We start from the raw sequence: 11,493 nt of genomic DNA on the forward strand, positions 1-11,493 counted from the left end.
CTTCCCTTCCCATCCCCCACCATTCTCTCTGGAAGGCTGAACTCTGCTCTCGCAATTTCTCAGGCATCTTGAGTTCCACCTCTCTGTGGCCTCTCCACAGGACTTGCTCCAGTGTGTGTCTGTTTTGTCCTAGGGAACTGGGCACTGGACTCAGGTGTGGCCTTGAGCACAGAATAGAGGTGAAGAATCCCTTCCCTTGAACTCCTAGTGATGTCCGTGTTCATACAGCTCAGTACAGTTGGTCGTCTTCATCACAAGGGTGCATTGCTGAATCCTGCTCAATGTGCTGTGCAACAGCATTCCCAGGCTCCAACCTGCCTGTTGTGTGGGGTGACTATGTCTCAGGTGCAGGGTGGTGCATTTGCTTTGGTTAAACTTAATGAGATTTCTGGCCGCCCACTTGTCTGGTTTGTTGAGGACCCTCAGAATAGCATTCCCAGTTCTCTTGTGCATTGACTGCTTCCCCTTCCCGTGGTTTCCCCTTCCCCTCCAAATTAGTGTTGTTGGAAACTTGCCGAGTGGACTTCTGCATCATAAAGTTGATTAATAAAGTAGTTAATCAACTCTAGCCCCTGAAGAGCACTTCTAATAACTTGTTACACCAGTTAGATTTTTGTGTCGCTGATGACCACTCTGAGCTTGGCATGCCAGTCCACTTTCCACTCATCTTGCGGTCCAAATATTTACTCCGTATGTCACTGGTTTGGGTACAAGGACATTTCTGGCATGTTTCTGTCTAAACTCCTGCTGTGAATAATCTTTCAAAGCTAATTTTATAGGTGGGTCCTTTATAGAGTAAGCTGAGTTACTGTACATACCACACACAGTAGTTACTCTCACATGAGTGGTGGGAACTGGATTTCAAGACAAGTTATTGAAAGCTTTCTGTTTCATGTAAGTTTTCTTCGCTTTTGAGTGAGAAGACAAAGCTCTAAGAGATCATTTATGCCCCAATCAGTGGGGTCTGAATGCAGAGCTGTGAATTTGGCTTCTAACTGATGAAATCCTTGACTAGAAAATAAATTTTCAAAGTAAGTTTGTGCGAATAAAAGTGGAAAGCCAAGTACTTAAGACTCTAGCCTTGCATTCATGAGCCACTGCTCCACTGTGACTTTATGCAGTTCCTACTGCATCACTCAAATACTGATTCTTGCACATGAAAACTCCCCTTCCATTGTAATTCATACTGCATACATTTGGGAACCTTGGCCTTTGTTCAGTACTAAGTATGAAATTGGGCCTCCTTGGATAGCATGAAAAAAAATTACACTAACAATGGTAATGCTAGGCAGTTTTACCTTTTCAAGGAAATGAGCCTATCTTCCTGAAGTCATGTTTTCCAGTTGTGTCAAAAAAAAAAAAAATAGACATTAAGGGGAAATTTTATTGTAAGGGAGGAGGGGAAATCAACCTAAAGCATTTCTAAAGCATGTGATGTCATAGGTACAGCTTTTCAGTACATGTCAAATACCACAAAAGTATGTGGATAGGTATTTGCTACTCAATAGTTATGTGTACATCAGGTCTACAATGATCAAAGCACAAGACCTTTTTCTATTCCAATGCTTTTCTTCAGACTTTTGGTATTTTGGCGGGTTTTTTCCCCCAAAGATGCGTCATTCTCACTTTTACTTGCCCTTGCTTTCCAAATCTAGATGTAGCAACTACTTTTAAGTGCATGATTATATAAACTGCAACCTTTGGAAAAAGTGAATGGCCGCTAGACATATTTAATGTAAGAGAGTGACTCTTGCTGTAGAGATTGACCATCATCTTCCTGTTCGTTTCTACCTACCTGTGAACTAAATTAAGTTCTCACACAAACTATAGGAAATAACGGTCTGTAAAATACTGATCAAGCCATTCTGAGTTACCATCAGCAAATATGATGGAATACTGTCAGACCTTAATTGTGATGGAAAGCTGTCAGACAGATAAAAAGTTGGCTCATTCTCACCAAGGAGAGTTTATATTGACATGTTCTTGAACTTGACCAAAGTATTATTGTTAGCATTTGATCCTACTTAAAGGACTCATTTGAGTCGTCTATTTCAAAGGCTAAGTATTTAAAGCTATCATAAGGAAAAACATTTTGAAAAGAATGATATTGGAGAGAGAAAGAGTTTGCTATCATCTTGTTTGAGTTAAGCAGCCATGCACTGTAACCAGTACTTGCTGTTATGTGTACAAAAGCCTATGGTTCTAAAATAGTAGCTTCACCTTCTGTTTCAACAACAAAAAATAGGTCAGAAGTCAGGTCAAGTACTACTTCATTTCAGACTTGATCATGGATTTGAAGGGTTTAAATGTTACAAGCTAGGCTTCAGAGCCCAAACAGGTATGCTTAAACATGAGTACAGACAAAATTTTGTGGTGAATACTGTTAGCATGCTGTATTGCATTATGTCCAAAACAACCCATTCCCAAATGCCCAAATAAAAGTAAATGATTGTGCATTGCATGATGATACCGTTAGGTGTGCAACTTTGGTTCATGCAAAGTCTGATTTTTATGGACACACTGCTGACAGTACATATATTCCTGAAGATTCTGCATATATGAGCTTTTCAGCCGTGTTCTTTCCATAACACCAAATGGATACTATGGTCTGGCATACTGGTGGCAAAAACCAAGCCCATATCATTTTGGCCATTTAGTCCGTTTAACCAAGACATTTCACCAGCCAAAAAGCTTGAACCTCTCTTTGACTTTCTGTACTCTGGTAGAGGCCAGCGACTTATCAATTTTTCTGTCCTCAAGTCCATTATATACAGGTATCTGTTATCGAACAGCAGAGCAAATATCTCTCCAAAGCCCAGCAAGGACACATTTGAGAAGTCAGGAGGTTTGATAACCCTGGAAGACAAGACAACATTGTTAGAAACTCTCGTTACTATCCTTATGCGTCTAAAGAAAATGAATGTCTACTTGTCATTCTGAAAGGATTCAGAAAGAACTGGATGCAAATTTTTGCAATTAAGCAACTGAACACTTAGCTGCAGTCACGCCTGTGGTTTCAGTTCTGGTTTTGTGCATTCAGGACAGACCATTCTTAACATAAGGTTAGGGTTTGAAAGGGATTCTGTACAGCACAAGGAAAAAAAAAAAAAAAGAGTCTCATTTCCACATACACACAAAAAAGCAAATGTACTTGTGTTTTACAGTAAATTTCCATAGGGATTTCATGCCTCGATATCGTTAAACTGAGAGGTAAAACCATTTATTAGTATTTTGCCCACTCTTTTAAAAGCTGGAAATAAAACGCAGAAAGGCCTTCTTGTGATAAGAGTAGTCATTCAAGACTGGTCCTTAACAGAATGCTGTTTTACTGATGCTTAGTATAAATTAAGCATTTTCATCTTGGGGGAAAAATAGAAGTATTTGTTAGTTCCTCTACAACTTTAGGATATTTTTGCCTTAAGAAAGAAAACTTGGAACAGAAACTTGAAAAGAGCAAGTTTTCCACAACCAACTGAACATTTGATCATAGTATTTACATAAAGGACAGAACTGAGGCACAAAAATCTACAGAGATGATAATCTGTTCTCAGCAGTAAGAGAATACCTTTCTCTTTTGAAGGATGGGAGGGTAACCTAAGAGGTGAAATTACTGTTAGTCTTACTGATAAGAAGCAGTTCTTTCGGAGTAGATCTTCCAATGGTAGATACTCTATAAATACTTGGACCATTTCAATTAAGAGTCTGCTAACAGTTCTAAAATTCAGTTTTCACTTTAATGCCACCATTTCTATCAGATACAGCCTTGCTCTTCTTTTTATGGAAACAGAATGCCATCCTGCTTGATCCCTTACTGCAGTCTGGTAGACTTCACTATCATTCCACAGCATTACCGAGAATGACGGATCAGTAGTAGTGCTATAAGGAAAAAGTGTCTTTTTAATTTCTTGTCCTATCAAAGGACCCCCAGAAATAGCCACCTGGTTCTCTGTAGAGCAGTCTCCATGGCAACATTAACTTCTAGTCACTAAAGTTTCACATTCACAACTACAGCACTGCAGTCTGATTTAAGTCTATATTGAAACACTTCAGCTTGAAAATACGAAAGATGGCTGACTAGTCTGCAACCAGAAACCAAAACAGCAATCAAATGACTCGTATTAAGAGACGATAAATTAGAATTCAACCCAGCAAGTGTAAAGAAAGATGTTTACAGAATTTGTATCAAGATTCTTCTGGCCTACATCTAAAGTAAGTTATTAAAAATAGTATGTTCTTATTTATTTAAATGAGACTAAATCTTAAGCTGAAAGATTTACCTGAGAATATCATAGCTGGCAAAGTCCCACTGGTATAATCCCAGTGCTGAACTGCACACTATGTATTTACCATCAAAGTGCAGTCTGGGCTGTAGGGAGATGCTGCGATCTTCAGAAACAGACAGTGTTTTTAAGCACTTGCAGTTTATTTCCCTTCCAATAGGCCAAATCTACAATTCAAACACAGTTAAGACCATAAAACATTCACATTATAAGCTGTCACACAAATAGAGCAAGCCTCACAGTCTCTCTTTAAGCATCGGGTAAACGTATGCATGTTTTTTCAGAAGTATTTATCTCCTTTAGATAGGAACATAATTTCTGTAAGTGACTTGTCTGACAGTATTGCTGCAGTTAAGTGTTGTTTCTAGCCTAAAAAATCCCAGTGAAAATGGGTGTTCTGAAGAACTGCAAAAAAATCAACCATCCAATTGGACAGAAATGTAACACTGTTTTGGTTATGAAGCACTTTCACAGGCACAGACTATTTAGAGCACTCTCCAACTCAAAAGTCCCCAACAGTAACGGTACTTGCAGTTAAGTGCTTCCCTGTCAAGTTAGCACATTAGGCATGCACTGAAAGCACTTACTATTTGCATTACCATTCATGTAGAGCTATAATTTAAATTTAAACATGAAGGACAGCATTGAAAAGTTGGCTTCCAAAAAGCCGCATGTCTTGTACACAACTTTACAAGCAGGGAATATGGGAGGAAAAAAAAGTCATATAATACGTAAACTTGAGCAAAGCACTCAAGCATTTTATTTCCCTGGGTATCAAAATGATGTATGCATGTTATATGGTACATACCTTGATTTCATACTTATCTGCACTAAGAAGAATGTAATCCCCAGGACTATGCATAAGAGATTTGACTTTGCACTTCTGCAAAACTACCTGTAATTGAAGGATGTAATGATTTATGTCGATGCTATTAAATAACTTTCATTTGAATTTTTCACTTCATTGACAATCTGCTTACTGTGCGTTTGTATAAAGGCAATTCAAATACTACTAGCACCTGAAGGGAAAATACACTTTTCTTGTTCCTACTAGTGACAACGTACTGCATTAATAAGTGAACATACATACTTCACCTCTAGAGTCACCTCCCCACCTTCCAAGTTCTGAAATACTCAGAAAAAAATACTGTTTCTTGACTTAGAACACTTTTCATGCTCGTATTTTGGTTATCAAGATCATTAGCTTTAGAATTAAGAATTTTCTACATAATTTTTTAGGTAGCTTTCTTTCAGTAACATTGTTTTTATTCAGTCTTTGAATCAAACACCGATTCCTAATACTATTCCAGGTGCTTTGGAATAGAAATATCTTCAGTGGTCTGAAAGGTTTGATTACAGCTTAAGTGTTTTTTCTGCTGAAATGTTATTTTGCGGTATTTCCTGATGTTCTTCAGATTCCACAACTAGGTGCAGGGTTAGGATTAGGAAATAGAACATGTCACAAACTTATTGCAAGTAAGTGTTTTGCAAGATTTATTAAAAATCAGTATTCCCACCTTAGTGACCCATTCTGTGTGTCCAGTAAGGGTATTCAGGCACGTTCCTGTTGATAAGGCCCATACTTTCACAGTGAAGTCTGCAGAGCCACTGACCAGAATATCAAGTTCATCATTGTAATCCACACTAAAAACTACAAGCAAAGAGTGCGCTAAATAAGGAATACCAGTTTCTATGTATACGTTTTTCTGTGAGACGCTAACTAGTAGCCTCTAAATTTATATGCTACTACAGCTTTAACTGTTGTTCTTTAACTATATATGTGAATTGTTGCTCTGGATTCCTAAGCTCACATCATTGCAAAATTACTGATTCTTGTTCAAATTAAGAACATGTACATCAATGGTTCCTTTATGGTTGGATTATCACAAAGCAAAACTTAAATTGGTTCCTATTTTAAGAGTTCTAGTAAGTCAATTCCAGCAGGAATAGTACATTTGATATATCTCATTACTCACAGGGGAACAGACCTACAGCTGAGTTGAGAATATTTTGCAGCAGAGGACAAAGAAGCTAATTATGAGGGAAATGCAAATACAGCTTCTCAGGCCCTATAAGCCTGTCTCCAGTCTGGGGATATAAAGAACTGCTGTTGCCATGTGCTCCCTGACACCTACGGTTTGCATCTTTTTGGTAGACTCTAAAGTACTGAAAAAACATGGCATTTAGTAGTATTTCCATGCAACTGCAAAACACTACATGGCTAAGCTTTGGCATTATTCAAGGGCAGACAGGTCTACAACTGTTCTGACTGCTTCCCCCAGCCCCCCCTGCAAAACCTGGGACAGAGCCTAAAAAAACTGAAAAAAGCTACTGTGCAAAGAGCTAACTTAAATTATAATTTGTTTAACGATGATGTATGTTACTTGACTGGTGAACTTACAAATTGAAAAGTTCAACATACCTGCACCAGTATGTCCTCTAAAATGCTGTGTCTTTGCCCCAGAGCTCCATTCCCAACAGGCTACTGTGTTATCAAAAGATCCTGTTACAAGCTTTTGTTCATCAAACTTCACTGCAGCACAAGTGTGTGTCTGGATACCATATATGCACTGACCTGTGCTTACATCCCACAGTTTTGCAGACAAGTCATCTGATCCTAGAATATAAAAGAACAGAGTAATTGGAAGCAAAGAGTAAATATTTCCCAATCCTATGCTCGTCTTCCATATTTGTCTTAAATACAGTATTTTCATGGAATCACAGAATGGTTATGGTTGGAAGGGACCTCGGGAGGCCAACTCTTCCAACCCCCTAGTCAAGTGGGGCCACCTAGAGCCGACTGCCCAGGACCACAACCAGAAGGCTTTTGAGTATGTCCAAGGATGGACCCTCCACAATCTCCCTGGGCAACCTGTGCTCACTCTCTCTCACAGTAAAGTGTTTTAGAGGCAACCTCCTGTGTTTCAGTTTGTGCCAACTGTCTCTTGTCCCATCACTGGGCCGCACTGAAAAGAGCCTGGCTCCATCTTCTTGGCAACCTCACTTCAGGTATTTACGTACATTGATAAGATCCTCCCTGAACCCTCTCTTCTTTAGGATAGTAAGTCCCAGCTCTCTCAGCCTTTCTTCATGAGACATGCTCCAGTCCCTTCATCGTTTTCATGGCCCTTCGATGGACTCTCCAGTGTCCACATGTCTCTCTTGTACTGAGGAGCCCACAACTGAACACAGTACTGCAGGTGTAGCATCACCAATGCTGAGCGGAGGGGCAGGATCACCTCCCTCAACTTACTAGCAACATTCCTCCTAAAGCAGCCCAGGATAGTGTTAGCCTTCTTTGCAGCAAGGACATATTGATGGCTCATGTTTGACTTGGTGGCCACCAGGACCCCTGGGTACTCTTCTGCCAAGCTGCTTTCCAGCAGGTTGGCCCCCAGCATATACTGGTGTCATGGACTTGTTCCTCCTCAGGTGCAGGGCTTTGCATTTCCCCTTGTTGAGTTTTTTCCTCATTAAATATTACTTCCAAGCTGCTTGAATGGGGGAATAAGCCCTAGTTTTAGGCCTCAGCACTACAGCAAAGACTCCTGTTTTCATGTTAATTAAGGTACTAGATGTCTGGCCTTCCAGTTTCCTCATACCCTTTTAGCACCTTCCATAGATTCCAGCACTGCCTCTCGTTGACAGTATCTACTGAAAGAGATGCACGGAAGTTTTACATGATTTACATGAGTTTTAAATGCTTAGGTTTGCAAAGCCAATGACTGCAACGCAAGATTTAGTTTGTTTCAGGTAGGAAAGGAGCCCACCAAATCTCAAAAGACAGCAGATGAATACCAGACCCTATCACCTGCCAGGTTCCTTTCTCTCTCTAAAGTTCCTCTTTTTCTTTTTTTTTTTTTTTTTTGTTTTTTTTTTGTTGTTGTTAAGTCGTAACAGTAAGTCCAGACAGCTGGCTTTTGAGAGCAGAATAAAACCCTAGACCCTTACACCTGTGGTTTCAGCACAAGTGTGCCACTTTCTAAAAAGTTTTGGCAAGGGTGTTTCCTGTGTATTTACATTCCCTGCTGAGTAGGGAAGTGAAAGACTGGCTACAGTCTAGTTGTTGGTTTCTAGTAATCATCTTAATGTACCAACAAATGTGGGAGTACTTAACCAGTACTCCCAACTTATTCTATAGCTGTGTTATCTCAAGTGATTGGGAAATCCTTGGAATATGCTCTGACAGCAGTTTGTAACTTTATTATTATTCTTTCATACTTAATGTTTCATACTTGTTCTGGCTGTATTTTTAAGTTCAAACTGAAATCTTGAAGTCTGCAGTCTTCAGGGAGGAAGCTGAAATTATCATTACAAGTCAGACTAGTAGCAAGGTTAAATCTAGTTTATAGGTCTTCATACAAGCTATTAGGGTAAGAACTGAAAGTGCTTACAGACTATCAGAGAAATGGTCTTGTTTCAAGAAAGACAACAAACTTTTCCTGCCACACCTTGGGAGACTGCAGTGATCACACAGCTCAATGTCCCTTTAATTAGAAGTTATTGTCTAAAAAGGTAACTAACATACCTGTACTTTTCAAATGGGCTTACTAATCTGAAGCATGATACCTGCTGTTATTGTTTTATTAACCAACAAAGAAACTGGTCTCCTTGTTTTCCTATTAAAGTGAGTAATGACTTTATTGGTGTGCCAGGTGTTTCAGAAATTGAAAAAGAAGTAATTTTAAATCCTCTTAAACTGCGCTACCCTATGGAAATAATCTATCTGGTAAAGGAAAAGCAAATTGTCATTAATCAGGGGGTGGGGGTGGGGAGAAAGCAAAGAATTGTAAGACTTTCAAGTTTTCTGTCCTTCCTACCTGTGCACAGAAGTCCATCTTTATAGTAAAGTGCATATACTCTGGCACTGTGTCCAATTAAAGAGGATGTCTCAAAGGCTTCGTGGTCCTTCAGTTGCTTCATCCTTAAAATAGCCTTTAGGTAAACCTTCTTCCAATGTAGAGGATCCTGAACAGAGTCATCTATTTGCCAACCCAAATTCTTACATGCAGTCTGCCACACCTCTGTACAGGCACTTATAACCTTATTCCACTGCTTAGAGACGAGGCAACATGTGAGTAAGGTCTGAGGATCAAGCCATTTTAACAGATAAAAACTAAGTTCCAATGGAAGAAGTTTGAGGAAGTCCCTCTTGAGGAGAATCTCTAGATTATTTGAGAGGTGCCTGAGCTGGACTGCTCCACTCAAGCTAATTAGGTGATCCAGAGTTTCATTTTTCTGCAAGTCCGTCAGAGAAAGAAATGTAATAGAAATGTTATCAAGCCATGCTTCAAAGTCCTTTTTCTCCATAAGGTTATGGAAAAATTTACCTGTGATACATCAAAATACTGTATTAGTTCCGTTCAGAAAATAAGGTAAGCATCACATCTTTATTACTGGTACATCAGTATTCCAAATGGCATGTTAACACATAGACTGAAGTGACCAAATGCACTTTAAAATATTAATTAGGTTAGGACTAAATTTGCATGCACTTCGAACTATCATTTGTCCCCCATCAGACTTAGAAGTGAATTTATGGAGCTCCTGCATGTTAGCATTCCTTATGAATGTTAACATCTTTCTTGTTCTAGGTTAACACTTCAAAATTCTGAATCCAAAAAGGTAAGGGTTAGTTTAAGTTTTAAACCTATTACAGCAAATGAACACTGTCTTACAGTTTACTCATGGATTATACTGATAAAGGGAAGACATCAAAGCATATAAGCAGACTGATAAGCTAGTTACTGACAGAACTTAATTCATATCTTTGTCCTGAACTATTTTAGACACAACACAGGTAACTATTTTATTTTTTTTTAAAAGATAGAGATGTCTGAAAAATTGTGTTGAAGGGTGTGTTAACCATCCTTCTATTTGGCTCATGTGAAGACTGTAGATTGTGCTGGTCTAGTATCAGTTTTGACACATTTGCACTGTTTTGACCTAAATAGATTTTTTTTTTTTTTTTTTAATTCCTGGGGTTTTTTCCCCTACTTTCTCAGTTTATTTCCAGGTAAAAGAATTAACTGTGAAACTGAAGGTTTGAAACTACTACCTGAACTGTACGGTCTGTATGCATTTATACTATCCTGTGGCATCTCAAGTCCCTACAATAAGCTTGGACAAATGATTAGCAAGATAAACATTGGGCAAACAGTTAAAAAGCCGTAACTGTTTATTTTTCTCTGGAAGATCACATTCCATTCATTAGACAACTGGCTGAATTTAATTCATAGAAACTCCCAAACCCAAAGAATTGAGGAATCTGAGTGGGAGTCAACAACACGTTTATTTCTACACAGGCATTTTACCTTCACAGAGTAAGATCTTAGAAGACACCTCTTAACATGGCATAGCAGCACCCAAACAGTACGGTTTTGACTACCGAGGCTGCACATGGTGTGCGACTGTCGAAAACACAAGGTACTGGGTGTCAAACACAGAGAAGCAGCTGCTCCTATCAAGTCACAGGTTTGCACAGTAACTTCTACTGCTGACAGCACTCACCAGCTTTCCTCAGCACATTCGGCCGGCAATGTATTTGCCGTTCTAACAGGCTTTAGCGTGTTCTCTTGAAAACAAAAACCTGACAGGCTCCCCATGGGTAAGAAACAGGCGAGCCCCAAGGCTTTTGTTGTGTTCAGCACACGATGCTGACACGGGAACCAAGGGCTGCTGCGGGGCCCGGGCCCGATGCCCCGCGCTACCCAGCACCCGGCGCGCCGCCCGCCGCCGCCGGCCCCCCCCCGCGCTGCCGCCCCCCCCCGCTCGGGGCATGGCGGGACCGGAGACTTTCGGCGCTGCCCACAGCCTCCGACGCCGCCCGCCTGACCCCCGCTCACCTCAGGTAGCGGCCAGGCGCGGAGCGTCCCCCGGCAGGCAGCCGCCACGGCTCGCGCGGCCCCCCCGAGCCCAGCACGGGCCGGGGCTTCCCCGCGGCCATCACTCCCGCAGCAGGACGGGCTCCCGGCGCTTTCGCGGCCCGCACCACAGCCCGCGGCGGGAGGCGGCCCTCGGGCGGGACGGAGGGCCTCAGCCACGCCCGGCGCGGGAGGGGCGGGGCGAGCCCCGCGCCGCGGCCCCTGCGCCGGGCGAACCGGCCGGCTCCCGGAGGGACGGCGCTTCCCAGCACCCGCGGCGGCCCGTAGCCAGGCGGCTTCCGGCTCACCCCCTGACGTCATCAAGCCCCGCTGCCTCGCTCGGGCCGTTT

At 41.2% G+C, this 11,493-nt stretch overlaps 1 protein-coding gene across 7 annotated transcripts; it reads right to left on the reverse strand.

Annotated features, from left to right (window-relative positions):
• Positions 1 to 1,364: 1,364 nt before the first annotated feature.
• On the reverse strand, positions 1,365 to 11,410 carry FBXW2 (F-box and WD repeat domain containing 2). Of its 7 annotated transcripts, XM_037399056.1 has the most exons (8): positions 11,126 to 11,410; positions 9,101 to 9,610; positions 6,703 to 6,897; positions 5,798 to 5,931; positions 5,089 to 5,175; positions 4,278 to 4,447; positions 3,939 to 4,079; positions 2,772 to 2,856 (listed from the first exon to the last, which is right to left on the reverse strand). In XM_037399056.1, exons 2-7 carry the CDS (start codon positions 9,588 to 9,590, stop codon positions 3,986 to 3,988), a joined length of 1,170 nt encoding a protein of 389 aa, XP_037254953.1. In that variant the 5' UTR covers positions 9,591 to 9,610; positions 11,126 to 11,410; the 3' UTR covers positions 2,772 to 2,856; positions 3,939 to 3,985. The 7 variants fall into 7 exon arrangements, with proteins under 7 accessions (XP_037254951.1, XP_037254954.1, XP_037254947.1 ...); XM_037399054.1 differs by lacking the exon at positions 3,939 to 4,079 and having other exon boundaries at positions 1,365 to 2,856; positions 6,856 to 6,897; XM_037399057.1 differs by lacking the exon at positions 3,939 to 4,079 and having other exon boundaries at positions 1,365 to 2,856; positions 4,348 to 4,447.
• Positions 11,411 to 11,493: the final 83 nt, after the last annotated feature.

This window comes from Falco rusticolus, chromosome 9 (genome assembly GCF_015220075.1).
Source record: "Falco rusticolus isolate bFalRus1 chromosome 9, bFalRus1.pri, whole genome shotgun sequence".
In the NCBI taxonomy this organism is placed as follows: domain Eukaryota; kingdom Metazoa; phylum Chordata; class Aves; order Falconiformes; family Falconidae; genus Falco; species Falco rusticolus.